This window comes from Callorhinchus milii, unplaced genomic scaffold (assembly GCF_018977255.1).
Source record: "Callorhinchus milii isolate IMCB2004 unplaced genomic scaffold, IMCB_Cmil_1.0 Scaffold25, whole genome shotgun sequence".
NCBI lineage: Eukaryota > Metazoa > Chordata > Chondrichthyes > Chimaeriformes > Callorhinchidae > Callorhinchus > Callorhinchus milii.
In genome coordinates, this window is record NW_024704766.1 from 6152316 (window position 1) to 6171216 (window position 18901).

At 42.9% G+C, this 18901-nt stretch overlaps 1 protein-coding gene across 3 annotated transcripts in view; it reads left to right on the plus strand.

Annotated features, from left to right (window-relative positions):
- The window catches only part of LOC103188710 (centrosomal protein of 164 kDa), an 86431-nt gene extending 68473 nt beyond the window's left edge, over positions 1 to 17958 (plus strand). For all 3 annotated transcript variants that reach the window (XM_042343891.1, XM_042343893.1, XM_042343892.1), the window contains 12 exons: positions 130 to 213; positions 1863 to 1931; positions 2494 to 2684; positions 4155 to 4287; positions 4879 to 4940; positions 6396 to 6603; positions 7538 to 7645; positions 8261 to 8375; positions 10020 to 10394; positions 11192 to 11258; positions 15137 to 15259; positions 17495 to 17958. In XM_042343891.1, coding sequence (XP_042199825.1) covers positions 130 to 213; positions 1863 to 1931; positions 2494 to 2684; positions 4155 to 4287; positions 4879 to 4940; positions 6396 to 6603; positions 7538 to 7645; positions 8261 to 8375; positions 10020 to 10394; positions 11192 to 11258; positions 15137 to 15259; positions 17495 to 17591 — 1632 coding nt within the window. In that variant the 3' untranslated portion in view covers positions 17592 to 17958. The remainder of the gene's footprint in view (positions 1 to 129; positions 214 to 1862; positions 1932 to 2493; positions 2685 to 4154; positions 4288 to 4878; positions 4941 to 6395; positions 6604 to 7537; positions 7646 to 8260; positions 8376 to 10019; positions 10395 to 11191; positions 11259 to 15136; positions 15260 to 17494) is intronic.
- The last annotated feature ends 943 nt before the right edge of the window (positions 17959 to 18901 follow it).

An 18901-nucleotide genomic window follows, 5' to 3' on the forward strand; every position in this document is an offset into this window, starting at 1 on the left:
AAGCACCAACGTATACTCGTTTAATCTGTAACACTGAATTGAAATCGGCTATTTCCAGCTCCCTCTCTTTCTCTCTCTCTCTCTACACAAAGCCACCAACATTGCTCACTTTTATTTCTACATCCGCAGGAGACGACACTCAAGGAGTCCGATGACCAGCTGGAGATGAGAACCAAAGCGCTTAATGCAAAGAGCAATCTGTTGGATAACAAGGTAAGGCAGGCAGCCCGGAACCATGGGAAGAGAGGGAGGAGGGGAAGGGGGTTGGGGGCTTCTGCGAAAAAGAGAAGGAAAATCTACAGGGTGCAAGAACCAAACCAATCCGAATTTGGCAGGTTCTGACTCATGGAGCCACAGCTCCATGTAGGTTTATGTAAAAAAAATAAAGAAAAAATCCATTTCCACCTTGAGGAGGTGATTATTAATGTGACAGCCTCATACATCTCACAAGTGGACTCAGAAAGTTGAGACTTTTGTTCTTAGCAACTTGGGTCGATATATTTTTGTGCAGGGTTTAGGCACTCGACTATCCTCCCTGCTTTTTACATTTGGCAGCGTTTTAACACTTAAACATATGTCTTGGATTTCTACAACATTTCGGTTAAAAATAGGGCCCATATATTTAAAGTACCATTTTTCACCCAATTCCTTTCCCAGTGTTGTTGTTTTGCTTTGTCAGGCAAACCCTGAACTGTCCAGCGCCTGAGAACATCTATCCATCCTGAATTGAAAAGTGCTACTGAATATAATTGTAAATCTGTGTGTTTGTTCTTTGTCATCTTTCAATATGTATCGCGGCAAAATTTACATTTGAAACATCAAGGGATCCCATTGACTGATAGGATTACATAGAATTACATAGAATATACAGACAGGAACAGGCCATTTGGCCCAACTGGTCTATGCTCCACATGAGGCTTCTTCTGCTCTTCCTCAACTAAGCCTATCAGCGTAACCTTCTATTCCTTTCTCCCTCAGGTACTTATCTAGCTTCCCCTTAAATTAGTTATGAAGTGTTCTGTCACAGACCTTTACTCGCTTTGACCTTTGAGTTGTGTGCATTGTTAATCCTCTGTGTGTTTCTCTGGCCTGATGTCTAGCCACAACCACCACCAGCAACTTGCACTTATATAGTGCCCCACACAGCGTAGCGTGCCACAGTGCTGGTCACCCCCTTGAAACTCCCTGTGCGCATCCAGTTTGCTCAAGATTGAAATAAATGTGTGCCTTTCAAAAAAGGATGCCACTATACTTGAAATAATTTGTGAAAGTTCTTAAACGGGAAACAATTATATTATTATTAGCAGTTTCTACTGTTCTCGATGGCAAATTTGGAAGGACGAATTTAGCTTCTTTAGCAAAGGTTATGAAGAGTAAGGCAGTATAAAGTTATAACCTCAGAACAGCGGAGTCTTACTGATAATTAAGCGCTCTGGAACCCTACGCTGTGTGAGGGGACGCTATATAAATGCAAGTTGTTGTTGATAGTGTGACAATGGCTTTTGAGTTGAAAATTGTTTTCCTGCAATTCAAGAATATGAAATCCAAACAAAACACGTCAATCGGCATCTGTACATGGAAAATAGGCTTAGACATAACCCTGGATCAGAACTGAAACTAGGATGAGAGAGCTCGCCTCCTCCCCCTTCCATACAATAATAATCCTTGCATTTGATACAGCACCTTATGTCATCGAGATGTCTCAAAGCGCTTCACAGAATATACTGCAAAGTGAAATGGCTGCAGTTTGTGGGCGAAACATGGGACGGAGGAGGATAACCTGCTGTCAGTTTCCAGGGTTTTGTTGTTTTGTATTTTATTTCCATTCGCCAGCGTTGTCAGTTGTTCCCGTTTTGTTTCAGGAGGAATCGTTAAAGCTGAGAGCTGAACAGTTCTATAAAGAGGAGGAACAGCTGGAGCGACAGAAAGCTGTAAGCACTCACATGATTGCATCTCATTACCATGAAATCTGGTGTCCAGGTTATTCTGCTCTTGTACAGATCTAACATTTATACCGAGGAAGCATTACTTGTTTCATTTTTTTTAGTCCTCGCATATTTTTCAAAACACGAATCCCTCACACTCATCATAATAGTAATAATCCTTGCATTCAATATAGAGCCTTATCACATCAGTGAGACGTCTCAAAGCGCTTCACAGAATGTACTGTAAAGGTGGATGGACTGTATTTTGTGGGTGAAACGCAGCAGCCAATTGCGCACAACAGTGTCTCTCACAGTCGCGGATTGAGTGACCAAATTATTATCTTTTTGGAAGGTTTATTACCTCCTGTAAAGTGATCCACCAATCGACTAACAACCAGGTTCCTACTTACTGCTAGGTAAACAGAGGCATGTGGAGAAAGGAAACTTACCTAACTTTACAACACATAAATGTGTCGTATATTGACCATTACACTAGCTACCCATCCAAGCCAGGCATTTCCCAATGTATTTTCGGCACTCTAAGCAGGCGAGATTGTTTTGTTCTCAGATGCAGGAAGTCTTAGTCTCACAATTGACCAAACAGAAGGTGGAGCAGTCCACGCGGGAACACTCCACGTTACAAGACTCAATCCGGCAGACTCGAAGGAACCTGGAGAACCTGCAGGAACAGCAGGTGGAACTGCAGACTGAGGTTGACTTGCTACACAGTGAAAGACAGCGATTGCAAAAGAGAATCGGGTACTTTGCCACTTTGCCACAACTCCATCTCAGCTGGGGAAGGGGGTGAATGTAGAGTTACAACAACAACAACAACAAGATTCCATTCATAGAGCGCCTTTCACGTCAGGAGGACGTCCCAAGGCGCTGTACAGTTGGGTCAGGAACCGAGCAGGGCAATGGTCAGGGTGAGAGGAGGGAAGGGAGAGAGCGAGGAGGGGGTAGAGAGTCGAGAGGGGAGCCGAAGGCTCGGTCAAAGAGAAAGGTGTTGAGACCAGCCTTGAAGGAGGAAAGGGAGGAAGCAGCGAAGGCACTGGGGGATGGAGTTCCAAAGCCAAAGTTAAAATAATAATAAGACATAGCGCCTTCTCACGTTGAAACATCTCAAAGCACTTCACAGGATATACTGTAAAGTGAATTGACTGTTTTGTGGGTGAGTTAAAATGTAATGTTTGATATATGTTCTATTCAAATCAGACCAGGATATGTGTAAATGTACATATGTATATATGCATCCTTAGCAACCTGCATTTAGAAACAATACGACAATAATCCCATGAATCTGTTGGAAGTAACAACACTATGAAGTGAATGAACACTTCTCCAATATCAATAATTGACTTGTAAATTCACAAGGTGTTTGGTAATAATCCACATTTTTAAACAAAAGTTTTAAACTCAAGTAATTAACTCAAGGATTGCAAACTGGGAGCAGAGATCCTATAGAGCAGACATTCCAAATCAGTTTATAAAGCATCATAAAATATATTAACTTCTCCCAAGCAGATTATTCTGTTGTCGTATATTTTGTCCATTAATAAAATGTTCCTTTTTAAAAAGTAGTATTTTGTATGATTCATACTGTGCTCAGAAAGTGAAGTCTTTCATTCAGTTCAGAAGAATCGTGATTTCAATTTCAATCGTCATCCAAAGATCCAAGACTGGGATTATTCTCCTTAGAGCAGAGAAGGTTGAGGGGAGATTTAATAGAGGTGTTCAAAATTATGAGGGGTTTTGATAGAGTAGATAGGGAGAAACTATTTCCTCTGCCGGGTAGGTTGGTAACCAGAGGACACAGATTTAAGGTAATTGTCAAAAGAACCAGAGGGGAGAGGGGAATTTTTTTTCCCCAGTGAGTTGTTACGATCTGGAATGCACTGCCTGAAAGGGTGGGTGGAAGCAGATTCAATAGTAGATTTTAAAAGGGAATTAGATAGGTGCTTCAAAAGGAAAATAATTTGCACAGCTATGGGGTAAGAGCAGGGGAGTGCAACTAGTTGTCGGCTCTTTCAAAGAGCCGCCACTGGCACGATGGGCTTCCTTCTGTGCTGCAGGATTCTAGGATACTAAGGAGGTTCCACGTATTGTTGCAAAGAATCAGTATAAGATGATGCAAATGTTCTGATTATCTTAAACCGTATACAGTATTTCCCAGTGCATAAATCTGCAGTGAAATGATTTACATTTCTGTCAAATAAAATTATATTGCAGAGAGTTGGAAGTGACGATCAAGAAGAAGAAGGAGAGCCTGGGTGGACTGTCCGCAATCAATGGCACCTCCGATCCTGACCCCGAGCAAGAGGATGAACTTCACATAGAAGATTTAAAAGCAGACGCCAAAACTGTAAGCCAGGTTCAAAGCAAGTTAAACGCGTTGCCCGACCTAAATGTTTTGCTGAAATATATATAAGTAATTAATTATCCTTGCATTTGATATAGAGCCTTATTTCATTGAGGCGTCTCAAAGTGCTTCACAGCATACACTGTAAAGTGAATTGACTATGTATTTTATGGGCGAAATGCGGCAGCCAATTGCGCACAGCAGCGTCCCAAAACAGTAGAGGATTGAGTGACCATCAAGCTCCTTTCACTTTCCCCCAACGCTTTGTGCAAGCTAACATGAAAGGGTGAATAGCCATGAAATTGTAGCACCTCAGGGACAAGGTTTAAGCGCTCTGGGTCACTACCGTGCGTGAGGGGTGCTATATAAATGCAAGTTGTTAATGTTGTCTGGAAAGTAGGAGAGGAAAAACATAATTGGATATTGGTACACCATCTTGTTCAGGGCAAGTGGCTATTTCTTGCATGTAAAACATTCTATAATTTTTAAATTTGGTTTGAACCCGGTCACGGAGGGGCATGATTCTCTCGATCATGTTATTTACAGACTCCACCATTATAAAAGTGCATATTCACTTTGCTTTTAACTCACCAGAGCCCAAGACTGTTGAGTTCCCCCGTTCCCCGAGCTGAGGATGATGATATCAGTATAGACAAGTAAGTGCTGCTTAATACATAAAAATAAGAATAATTTGATGTAGCTCCTTATCACGTCATTGAGATGTCTCAAAGCACTTCACAAAATATATATTTTGTGGGTGAATATACAATGAATACAAGACATGCTTTTTCTCTTATCATGGTGCACTGTTTGCCTATTTCATGTGGGGAAATAAACCACTTGATGGCTTGATGGGATGAATTGTCCAGGGCCTAGGGACATCCTCCCACCGTGAAAGGCGCTATACAAATTAAATTTTGTATTGTATTGTTGAATGTGATTGTGGAAACCTGACACGGCATTGTACGTTGGAGCATCTTTCATGGGAATAACTTAAATGATAAACTGCTGATGGAATATTTGAACCAAATCAAACTGCTTAATGTCGTATTACTTTGTAATGTGTTCCAGCGTTGCACTCTCTTGATGTTTAACAGTCTTCTCTTTAGTTTATTGGATAGTGAATGAAGTTGGTGTTAGAGGAGAATGGAATAGGTTTTCCACTATTGGCGCACAATGTCCATAAGGAGTTGTGCAGCTCAGTGGTTAGAGCGCTCACCTCACAAGCGAGAGGACCCGCGTTCGATTCCCGGGCGGGGCAAAACTTTAGACAAGTTTCCTTACTTCACACACACATGCCTCTGTTTATCCAACAGTAAGTAGGAACTCGGTTGTTAGTCAATTGACGAATCACTTTTCAGGGGGTAATAATCCCCTCAAAATAAATAAATAAATAACTTGGTCACTCAATCCACGGCTGTTTGTGGGACGCTGCTGTGCGCAATTGGCTGTCACGTTTCGCCCACAAAATATACAGTCGTTTCACTTCACAGTATATTCTGTGAAGCGCTTTGAGACGTCTCAATGACGTGATAAGGCGCTGTATCAAATGTAAGGATTATTATCATTATTATAATTATGTACAAAGGCTGGGAAAAAGTGAGGCGAATGCAGAGTGAAGCTTTACCTGCGCTGTCTTAACATTGAGGCCGTCACTCTCCCTGAGAACAGCAATCCTCCAGTGTGACATTGCATTTAATTGTTAAAGGACTTTGAGTGAGAGAGAATGCCAGTTGGTGCCAACTGTGGGCACTTTTGTCTGTTGGGCCAACAGCCACGGGAAACCAGGTTGAGATTGCCCAAACCAGTTTCATTTTAGATTTACAGCCAACAGAGAAAGGAGAGCTTCATGTCTTCAGTCTGGGCTGGATTGTATACCTGGCGTCTTTCCCAGTCTGACCGTGCTCTACCCGCTGTGCAACCTGTTCCCTTTCTTGGGGGAGATTTTATAATGTGCGTTTTTACTTTAAATCCCTTTAATAACTTTCCAGCTTACTTCGGAACGTTGATTTGTTTTTGTATGATTTACTTGGTGATGTAGCTGTGCTGTGCTGAGTGCCGTGTTTTATGTTAATCGAAGTCCGCTGCTTAATCCTCCGTTCCTTCCCAAGTGTCAGGTATTATATCTCCGCCGAAGGGGTGTCCATCAAGAAAGCCAAGGAATTCCTCACTCGGCAGACCCGTTCCCTTCGGAAACGGCAGATGGCGCTCAAGTCAGCCAAGCAGCAATGGAAACATGACATGAGGAAGGCACAGCAAGAAGTGCAGGACCCAGAAAGCTCTCAGATCCTGCAGGACGTGTGGGAAAACCTACAACAGGTCAGGATTCAGCCGGGAACTATCCCGGTGAAAGAGCGTTATCCCTTTTAGCGGTTTCATTTCCTTTGCAATCCCCAGGCTTCTCTGCTGGAAGTGGTTCTGTCTTAGAGAGGATTTTCTGTGAAGGGATTTGAGTTTTTTTATATATTTTATAAAATCTAGATAACCCTTAAAAAGCTGTGTTTTCTTTCTATCTGTCTATCTCTCTGGTCACGAGAGGAAGATACTTTTGGGGGAAAGAAATTATAATAATCCTGCCATTTGATATAGTGCTTATCAGGTCTTAAGGCATCTCAAAGTGCTTCACAGAATACAGTGTAAAGTGTAGTGACTGTGTATTTTGTGGGCGAAAATACCAGAAAAATTCTGTTTGAAAAAATAAGTCAACTGATGTTTGCCAAAGCAATTATTATGGTAGAAATGTCCTGCTAAATAAATGTAATGTTGACCGGTGGGGGTAATATGCATTTGTTTGTGAATTTCCATACTAGGAAAATTGTATTTCAATATACATTAGGAGGCTCTTTCTTCACTTCCCATTACCTTAGGCAAACCTTGAGCAAGTTTCCTTACTCCACACTCCTCTGCTTATTTTACCCTAAATAGGAACCTGGTTGTTAGTTGAATGGCGGATCGCTTTCTGAGGGAATAATCCCTCCAAAAAAAAATTTGGTTCACTTAATCCCCGACTGTTTGTGGGATTAAACAGTTGTTTAATTGCTGTTGTGAACCCAATTGGCTGCCACGTTTCTCCCACAAAATAACAGTCGTTCCACTTTACGGTATTATCCTGTGGACTGTTTTGAAACGTCGCAACAACGTGATAAGGTTACAAGGATTATTATAGTATTGCTGTAAATATTGGAATTCCCAGATAGATCAGGCATTATTATTATTATAACACTTTTCATAATCCTTTCCGACCTCCCTTCAGGAAACCCAGCATCTGGATGAGATGAAGTCGACGATGAGGAAGGGACAGGTGTTACTCCGAAAGAAGGAGGAAAGGCTTAACCAGCTGGAGTCTTCGCTTGCTGAAGGGGTGAGTGCTGTGAATGGCTCATTGCTGATTGAAATTGTACAGTACGCAGCAAGTCGCTTGCTGTATGGTGAGTAGCTTTGAGACCGTTATTGTTGTGTGTGTAAGTGTGCAAGATTGAATGTAATATAATAATCCTTTCGTTTGATAATAATTATAATCCTTGCATTTGATACAGTGCCTCATCACGTCTTCGAGACGTCTTAAAGCACTTCACAGAATATACTGTAAAGTGAATTGACTGTACATTTTGTGGGTGAAAAGCGGCAGCCAATTAATTGCGCACAGCAGCGTCCCACAAACAACAACAACAAGATTACATTTGTATAGCACCTTTCACGTTGGGAGTACGTTGAGAGGACAAACAGCAGTGGAATGAAGTGACCAATTTATTATTGTTTTTTTCTGAAGAAATTATTACCCCCGGTAATAATCCAAACAGTCAACTAACCACTGGATCCTACTTACTGCTAGGTAAACAGAGGGGTGTGGAGTAAATAAACTTGCCTCAGGTTTTGCTCTGGCCAGGACTCGAATCCGGGTCCTCTCATTGTTGAGGCGAGGGCACTACAGACTTATGCTACAGGACTCCGGGATTGTAATCCTTTAACCCTCTAGCTTTCAGATGAAGATACACTGAAGGGCTCAGGGGGCAAAAAAGCTGTGAAGTTTGACCTTACTGATTCTGACGACATCAGCAGCATCGTCAGCATCGATCTACCTCAGGTGAAAAGTGAGTGTTCAAAAACAAAAGAGCCCATGTGGCACCTTGAATTGATAGCTATCCTTGCGATTGTGTTCCTATGCTTTGCTCCGCTAATTTATCACAAATCTGGTACTTTGCTAACACTCCTCAGCCTATATGTGGTCCAGCCTTTTGGCTGCTCTATTCGAAAAATGTCCGCAGGCTGCAAAAGCAATATATTTGATGTTTCCCTTCCAGAAACATAACATAGCGGGCCACCAGTTGGACCACCCTGCTTATACACAATACGTTTCCCTTTGTTTTGGTGTTATGTTTTCTTTCGGCTTGTTTTGCCAGTTGTCTCCTTTCTCTCCTGAAGACGCTGACCCTCAATGAGGTGCAGTCCTGCCAGTATCTCAGCCAAGATCATGGAAAGACCCTGGAGCCTAAACCCCGCTGGATCAGCTAACTCAGCACAGAATGAGAGTCAAGTTTGTTGGTACCTCTGGTCTTTGGGAAGTACTTGAGCAAACAGCATTGATCCACATATCGGGAGAAGGGAAGAGATTGAGCACAGAGTTTATGCTTGCCAGTTGAGCCAGGATTAGGAACTCCAGTCTGTGATCATTGGTACAGTTAGACAACCCGCCACATCCTAAGGCATAGACATTGGTAGAGCCAACTATTGGGCTTGCAGTGTTTCCAGTTTTGATCCCTATGTGTCACGTTTCACTGTGCTTATGTGAGAAAGTAGGTTGACGGTAAGGAAAGGCCTTTAATGTTTCTATTTTGCCCAAGAGCCTATTCTAGTTGATAATGCCGTGTTCAAACTGAATGGGGATTGGGGCCAGGATTAGCAATGGCAACGTTTGGTTGGTGTCGCTGTAATCAGCAGCTCAGAGTAGGTAAGAGAAGGATTTGCACCCACAGTCCCAGATACTGAGCTTTGAATCTCGATGGGGTTGGCAGGCACAGAGCTCCTGAACACATTAGTTGAGGAACCACCAGAGGCACGAAACATAGTGCTTATCTCTACATCATGACGCAAGTCCTTTGTTTCGGATAACTTGGCAAACCAGCACAGCTATAGCAAGCAGAGCGCCTTTGTGGCAAGGTGAGAAAGGCAGACTGTGGAAATATCAGCACCTTCAGAAGAAGAGAAGGGAGAGAAAGCAACTAGTTTAGTATCATTGAAGTAGTTGGTAATTGGTTTAGTAATTGGAGTTGAAGTACAGATCTAAAAGAATGACGGAGCAGGCTCGAGGGGCTGAATGGCGTACTCCTGTTCCTATGTTCCCATCAGATTAACTCCTTAATATTAAAGTGTGTGGGAAAGGCGAAGTGTTTATGGCAGGATTTCGCTCCTGGTGAACACAAATTGCTGACGTCGTCCCATTTGCAGATCAAATGACAATTAAGAAACTCCATTATCATGCAACGAAAGTGAAAATAGCTTTTTTGTTTCCAATTACACCGTCTTAATTTGTTATGATTTCGAAACTTGCCTGACCTTTAAAGCAAGCTAATTCTGTTGGCGTCGAGGCTTTTTTCTTTCTCTCTCTCTCTCTCTCTCTCTCTCAGATCCCTTTCAAAAAGGAACTCTGCTTTCTGGGTTTTTTTTTCTTTAATTTAAAAACAGCGAGGGTTATTTCAGTCCGAACGAACCGCTTTGTGTGTCATGTTTTTTTGCAGCAGAGAAAAAGACCGAAATGCCGCTTCACCAACACGCTAAAGTGCAGTATCTCAGCGAGTCGCTTCATAGGATCACCAGCGACCTCAACAATGTCCTGGGGATGCTGGGGTCACTAGGGACACAGCATTCGCTGCTCTTTGACACAGGGCAGGCTCAGGCTCAGAGCGTCCCGCCTCCCAGAGACTCGGTGCCTTTGTCCGTGTACGCCTCCCTGGCGAGGGTGCAGAGCAGGAGCCCCTTCCTCCCACCCGGCGGCCCCCCCTTGCCCACCCCCTGGGCCTGGAGCAGCAGGGGATCGAGCGCCTCGCTGTCCCTCCCGGCAGCTCAGAGTGTGGACGATGCACTGAACGAGAAGTGGCACAAGTACTTTCCAGGTCAGAGTTTAACCTTGATTCACACTGTTTTACTTTGGAAAAAATTAAGGTTGCATTATACACTCAAACTCTCCCAAACCCCCTGACTGACAGTGATGCATATTTTTCATATCATTTTCGATCCACGCTTCTGCAGTCCTCTTTGTCAGACATGAGTCAGAGAAGAGACTTTGAGCTGCTGGATTTTATTTTATTGATAGATTCAATCGTAGCTTTCAAAGGGGAATTGGATAGGTACTTGAAAAGGAAAACATATCCTTTCGCAGGGCTATGGGGGAGTGGGGCTGGTTGGTAGCTCTTTCAAAGAGCCAGCGCGGGCACGATGGGCCAAATGGCCTCCTTCTGCGCTGCAGGATTCTATGATTTTTCTGTGGTTGCCATATTTGAAGCTAAGCAGTGTAGGGGTCTTAACTTTGAGAAGGAGATCTCTGATACCGTGGGGTTGCAATTACTGTGGCAAGCCTGAGTGACTTGAGTCCAACGTGTGTGGTATTGGAGATTGGAAGGAAGAAATAAAATAATTTGGAGAGGTCTGGAGGGGATGAAGGTTTGCTCCTCAGAGTTGAGAGCAAACTTTTAGTTATACAGTAAACCTCACATAAGTCATATCAGTGAGACCATGCATTGAATATGACTTAAAGTATGAGTTGTGTGAAACTTATAAATAATAGGAAATTTCAACGGGTAGTTGGGGCAGGTGAGCAACTTGGGCAATTGTGCAATTTATACAGATCGGACTTATGCTGTAGTTTCATTTGGGTTTTTATTTGAATCTGATTATTTCCTCACTTATGCAGGAGGCATCCCGTCACTCAGTGGAAATGCCGCACCTCTGGAGAGCCGATTGGGATATATCTCTGCCAGGTGAGGGTGCATGTTTGTGTCGTTGGGAGCTCATTCTCATTTCCCTCCTCTGCAAACCTCTGACTTCCCAAACTGAGAATTCCATGTCTCCCACCTACACATGAAATTCCAAAGATAGATTGTTGGAATGGAATGCGCTCTCTGGAGGGTCACATCCTGTTTACCTTTTTCCAGAAAGTATTAGGCGCAGGTTGGCAAGAGCCAAGGTTTGGGAGTCCCCAGAGTGTGTGTTGAGGCAACTCCTGGAGTCTAACCAGCTAAAACCGCACAGCTTGCCATTGCTACTTCCCCCGGCTTCACTCCAGAAGGTTATATACTGCAAACTTCTCCAGATATTGGACAGAGACTTACGAACAAACACTTGTCATACACTCTCATCTTATTCCATCCTTGTTGAAATGGCTTCCGTCACAATTTTTTGTAAGAAAAAAAAGAGGCACTAGGTTAGAGGATTTTCTTCAAAGAAAGCTAAGCGATAATTTATTGAGAGGAAGGTGGGGGGTTTTGTTCACCTTTTAAAAATATTTTAGTCTCTGAGCCGTGAGGATGCTCTATCACAGCCCAGGACACGACAGGCTTAGCCCACCTTAACCCACTAGGGCTTTGGCTCTCAGGGTTGAAGAGCTGTCCTCCTCCTCCGAGTCTTATTGATGAGCCAGAAAGATTTGGTCAGCCATGAGTTGTATGCAGTGCAGTCTTTGCAGACAAGTCTGACTTTGCCAGCTTAGCCCAGGGGAAGCCCCGGTTACTTCTGGAAAGGCACACGCAGATGTGGCGCTATACACACACCAAGCACCTGAGGACTTGACTGCTACATTCAGTCCTCGTGTCTGATGCTCCTCTTGTTTTATTCACGAGTCAAGGGGATAATTGTCTTCAGTTTCCTCCCCCCACCGTTGCATCTTTGGCTTGTGATTGTGGACAGAAGTGCTTGCAGTACCACAAACCTAATGAGGCCAGCCTACACAGTAATGATCCTCTTCACAAAATAGAGCGTTGAATAGAAAAAAAATACATTAAAAAAATTGGTCTCCTCCTTGCTTTGTCTGGAGCGAGCATTATTATACCTTAGCCCTTCAAACCTGAGGTGACGGGCACACAGTGTTATGCCAGCAGCGATAGATGGCAATAACCGATCAAAATAGTAAGTGGCCTTTCGGCTAATCCACAGAGTTAATTACGCTGAGTCCCTACTTGCTAAACCTCCACATCACAGACTGCTCTGAAATCATAGTTGGGTTTTGAAACATGAGGCCTTTTTTTGTTTTGTCGTCGTTGGGGGGGTGGGCTGGGGGGATGTCAGTTTTCCGACGCTGTTGCTAATAGAAACACAGATGAGCAGGATTGCCTCTAGGGGACAGGGATTTTGCACATCACAGAATTTGCACACACGCTCTTCTGCTCGCAGGCTGCTGTTCAGCAGATTTGTCAGACCCACCATAATATGCAGCCTTGGACGAGCTGGGAGTGCGAGCAGTGTGCAATGGCATATGCGGCATCTCGTGCGGTCTTTCTCCTCCTATATTATATAGGCTCACAGCTCCAGCAAACACCCGAACGGATTCTCTCATTGTCACCGACCGATTTGCCTATTTTCAAAACGAATGCAAATCGAAATTGTTTTTCATTTCCCGTGCTCGCAAACTGGCTGACGCGCTTTTTTTTTTCAGTCAGCTGCCCTCGTAAGCAATTTAGATGTATGTAATCCAGGCTATAAGCAAGCGTTTCCGCTATCTGAGCTTGTTCCATTGTGCCTCGATGCAAATTGAAGAAAAGTTTTACATTCTCTTCTAAAACAGAGACCCTTTGTAAATTGTGCAAAACCATTCAACAACCCACGTTTATGTAAGTACTCTGCATTTAAAATAACATGGCCAAAGAACCAGAGGGGAGATGAGGAGAAATGTTTTCACCCAGAGAGTTGTTACGGTCTGGAATGCACTGCCCAAAAAGTGGTGGAAGCGGATTGGATTGTAGCTTTCAAAAAGGAATTGGATAGATAATTGAAAAGGAAAAATGTGTAGGCCTATGGGGTAAGAGCGGGGGAGTGGGACTAGTTGGATATGTCTTTCAAAGAGCTGGCACAGGCACGATAGGCCGAATGGCCTCATGTACTGTAAGATTCTATGATTCTATAATGTCTGAGAGTGCTTGTAGGATCAGATCAGACCTGCCTCATTTTTTAAATTAAAAAAGAGAAATAAATTCGGTGAGAGCTTAAGGACCACCAAGCCATTTACTGCCTGTGCAATTCCCTCGTGTTTCTCGCATTCTCTGCCTCTCTGATACGAGTGAGATGACAATTCGGTGACAGCGCAGTTGGCACAGAGTTTTTTTTGCCACGAAAGAAATAGAACACAAGGAACCAACCTGATTGATGCCAGCCTGTATTCTGCTGTAGCCATCATCGAGGCGTGTGGAGTAAAGAAATCACCTTCTCATTACGCATTGTTTGCTTGTAATACTTGAGGGTGTAATACTTAAATATGACATTAAATTTGAAGTAGTCCCCATCAGAGCAGTCTCGTTCGTCACTGTTGTCAAAAATGAGACGTCCACAAGGCTGTGTTGTTTGTCTTTGTGTGGCGTATGATGCAATTAGACAACGTGGAAGAAAAAGATAAGTTGGTGACTATACCCAACGTTTCTGACATAAGCGTCACTGATCTAACATAATTTGGCTACTTAGAGCCAAGCACTGCAAGTGAATGCAGAATCATCAGAATATTTTGGCAGTGAGTCCAGTTCTGCAGATTCAACACTAGGGATCAGCACGATACCAATCCCAAGTACAGTATAATAAGGTTTTTTAACACACTGCAGCACCCAGTCACCTAAATATGTCAGACATGGCTCTGAGGAATAATAATAATCCTTGCATTCGATATAGCGCCTTATCACATCTTCGAGACTTCCCAAAGCGCTTCACAGAATATAGTGTAAAGAGACTTGAATTGTGTGTTTTGTGGGTGAAGACATGAAGCTCTCCTTTCTCTGTTGGCTGTAAATCTAAAATGAAACTGGTTTGGGCAATCTCAACCTGGTTTCCTGTGGCTGTTGGTCCAACAGACAAAAGTGCCCACAGTTGGCACCAACTGGCATTCTCTCTCACTCAAAGTCTTAAAGTCCTTTAACAAATAAATGCAATGTCACATTGGAGGATTGCTGTTCTCAGGGAGAGTGAGGGCCTCAATGTTAAGACAGCGCAGGTAAAGCTTCACTCTGCATCCGCCTCACTTTTTACCCAGTCTTTGTACATAGTTATATAATGATAATAATCCTTACAGCGCCTTATCACGTCATTGAGACATCTCAAAGCGCTTCACAGAATATACTGTGAGGTGAAACGATTGTATATTTTGTGGGCGAAGCGTGACAGCCAATTGTGCACAGCAGTGTCCAACAAACAGTGTGGATTGAGTGACCAAATTATATAGCGCCTCATCACGGATTCGAGATGTCTCAAAGCACTTCATTGTAATATAACTGTAAAGTGAATTGACTGTATTTTGGGGGAAATCTCTTCTGACGATCAGTCTGCTTTGCAAACCCGACTTAACCTTAATATTTGTAACCCTTTCTCTGCCCATTAACTGAAGGGAAGCAGATTTTTCTTCCAATTCAAAAAAAACCTATTTGACAGTAAATCTCTGTTTAACAAACAACATTTTTTTTAGATTATAAAAAATTGCAATTATTGCTGGACTGCTTTGCGATTATTTAATACTACTGCTATTAATATTCCTTGCATTTGATAGAGGGCCTTTTCACGTCGTTGAGATGTCTCAAAGTGCCTCACGGAGTATACTGTAAAGTGAATTGACTATGTATTTTGCAGTTGAACTTTGTTTCATTTTAATACTTCCCCCCCCCTCCAGCGACCAGATAAAGCTGTTACACCAGTCCCATTCCAGACATACAGAGGGAGACAGCCGATCGGTTCAGGGAATGATAGATGCTAATAAGAAGTGGCTGGAAAATTTCAAGAAGGACCCAAAAGTGTATCCTTTCCAAACTCTGGAGCACATAAAGCCTCTTCTTTATAGATTTTATATTTTGGTACACCAGATGTCTGACACCTGCAGAAACCCATCCAAACTAAACTGAAATTTTCATGCTTCCCACCTACAGATGGAAATCCCAGCGATAGATTGTTGGAATGAAATGCGCTCTCTCTCACTCTCTCTCTCTCTCTCTCGCTCTCTCCCTGGAGGGACACATCCTGCTTACTTAATTCCGGAAGGTTTTAAGTGCAGGTTGGCAAGAGCCAAGGCTTGGGGACCCCAGAGTGTACGTTGGGGTAACTGCTGGATATATTAGTATGTTATGTATATATATATAGAGAGAGAGAGAGAAAGAAAGAGAGAGGGGGATAGCTAAAAGCCAGTTTGCCAAGGAGGAGCCATTTGTAAGGCTTCCATCTCTGAGTCTGTTCATTTCACAGATTGTTTTAAGAATTTAAATTGATATAATTTTTTTTCTCGAATTTTCTCGGAAACTTAAAAGAACACAAAGTGTCTTGTTTGTGTTGTTTTTTTTTTTGCCTGTTTATTCATGACACATTTGAAATTGAGTGCAAGAGGTGTGAAATCTATCACAGTAGCAGACCCATAAGTGCTATTGGTATCACGCGATATGGAGAGAGCAATGTGACTGTGTTTGTTCCTGAGCTAATCCGAGATTTCTAAAACAGGACGACGCAGAGGAATGTAAAAATAATAATCCTTGCATTTGATACAGCGCCTTATCACCACGTTGAGACGTCTCAAATCACTTCACAGAATACACTGTAAAGGGAATTGTTTACAAGCAGTATCCCACCAACTGTCGTGGATCGAGTGACCAAATTATTATTATTATTAGTAAGGTGGGTTCTCTCGCTCGCGAGGCGAGTGTTCTAATCCCTACCCTCAATACAGGACACGAAAGCAGCGTAAACATGTCCAGAGGATTGAAGGGTTGGGGAATGGAAAGTGCAGGAAAAGATAATAATAATAATAATAATAATCCTTGCAATTGATAAAACGCCTTATTTCATATTCGAGGTGCAAGCGCTTCGCAGAATGTACTGTAAAGCGAATTGACTGTGTATTTTGTGGGCGAAACGCGGCAGCCAATTGCACACAGCAGCTGTGTGTTATTTTATATATATTTTTTTACAAATCTGAAAATTGAAAAGAAACATTTAAGACAGAGGTGGAAACAATGGGGCAGAACTCCTCACACAGCACTTCTCATCTCTTTCATGAACAAACACATTTTTTGCCTTGTAAAATTCTTTAATAGCATTCACAAGTTGAACTTTCTTAGATTTTGAAATGAATCCGATTCCCCTTCCCCTCACCCCCTGCCTTATAATTACTTCTTTTGGGAACTAATAATCATTTTGTCGCCATTTCTATTCTGAAGGCAACACTTTGGCCTTTTGATCGTTACAGAGATATTACTTCTCTGATATGTTGCGTTTTGATCACTGATGTTTAAAGAGCGAATATCGCCATCAGTAGTTTTTCTTTAACTCAGGCAGATCAAAGTGTGTTTTTTTTAGACGGAGTAACGAACCTCTTTTTAAAGTTATTTTTTTTCCCCCTCTTCCCTCGTCTGCCTGAGCTCCACACTGACTAACAACAGGGTGAGTAAAAAGTTACCCTTCTCCCAGCCTTTCATTGCTACTTTCAGCTGGAAATTGTGAGCTGTGCAGGAGATGAATACCAACAACTTGCATTTGTCCATCGCCCATTTACCCAGGGGCTGAGTTGGGGCAGTTACCTGGCCTTGAGGTTCAGCACCACAAGCTGGTGATCATTGTGCTCTCGAGTCCTCAACATTTGCCTGCAGACACACAGTCACTCAATTTCACAGTAAATCCAGTGAAGCTCCCTCCCTTGCCTCCTTCAAGGCCCGGCTTGAGAACGTCCTCTTCGACCGCACTTTTGGGGTCGCCCTCCTACCCCTCCCACCCAGCTCGGGTCCAAACCCCTGACTGTCAGCGCATTGGAATGTCGCTTTGTGATGTGAAAGGCTCTGTGGAAATGCAACTTATTGTTGTTGAAGCACTTTGAGATGTCCTTCCGACATATTAAGGGGCTATACCAAATGCAAGGACAATAAGAATTGCTAGTTGGGTTTTGAGTCTGCATCTCCACACAGGATAGTATTTTTTTTGTGGGGGTGTGGAGGGGGCGTCCGTATAAACCTACCCGGTGTTACTGCTTTTCCTTCACTGACATTCTCAGTCCTCTCTTCGCAAGAACGAGCAAGGTACCTTCCTCGCACGGTTTGGTTCAGCTCGGATTGGACGAAAACAACCAGATCAAAGTCTACCATTATTGAAGAGCCAAGGATCTTAACCGGTAGTTTCCATTCCATTCACCATAGTCATATTACATGGCTATTTAGTTGGGAGCGCGGTGAAATAATATGGTATCTGCTGCATTGCAGACAAAAAAATATTCGAAAGCTATAACGGTAATTAATTTGAATCGGTTGCGTTTAGCAATAAAGTATTTTCTACCCAGTATTTTTCTAAGCAACTTAGCTGATTATTTTAACAGGCTTTGTAATTAAAAAAAAACACCAAAAACTGTGTGTGTGTGTGGGTGGGGGGTGGGGGTGTGGCCGACAGTGGAGGGGTCACCGATGTGTTTCCACTGAAGGTTTCGATTGTTGAGGTGTGTATAAAATGCTTTTTTGTAAAGAATAAGACGCTAGTCTTCTCTTCATTTCCATTCGCTATATCTTAACCGTTTATTTAAGGGCTACTGGACGCTCCCCCGCATGTGTGAATGTTTGTTGTGGTATTTAAGCTCTGTTCAGCATTTTTAGAAGTCTTACTTTACCGCTGATTGTTCAGGAATATCTGGATTTCACTCAAGATGAAAACTCAGATATTTGCGAATGGATTCCTCCTCCGGTCCACCTTGATACAGTTTTTAATCTGCAAATCTAATCTATGGCCAGATTAAATGTAAATTTGCAGAGGTTATTATCAGATGCCAGACATCCTCTTAGCATTTCCATACTAAACAGTTTTCCCAGCCTTCCAGGTGCCAGACCAGTTGGCTCTCTGCATCGTAGGTACATTTAATCAGTGGTGTACTTTGGTCTTCCTTCAATACTAAAGCTGAAAGCACAATTGAAAGGCAGAACAAATTATTTTTGGAAACCTTTGCAATTTGGCCAAATAATAGGTGTCGTACTGTACCGCAGGGCTTCTTTTGTTCCAGAATCTCCCAGGTTTGAATTTGTCTTGCTGTCCAGTTCCTCGGTGAGTGGTTTTAGTCCCCACACTGCAAGCTGGAGCACTCTGATGTTACTCAAGCGCTTCCACCTCGTGCTTCGGAAAAACTGGCAGAATGGAGCCCAGCATGCCAGCTGTCAGTCAGTCCTGAGTTGTGTTGGACCTTGTGGTTAAAATAAACGGTTAAGAGTAGTGGGAATGTGAAACATGCGACCACAAGGCGTTGTTGAGGCAAATAGCATAGATATATTTAAGGGAAAGCTGGAGAGGTACATGAGGGAGAAAGGAATAGAAGGTGATGCTTGAAGGCTTAGTTGAGGAAGGGCAGGAGGAGGCTCATGTGGAGCATAAACACCGGCATAGACCAGTTGGGCCAAATGGCCTGTTTCTGTGCTGTATATTC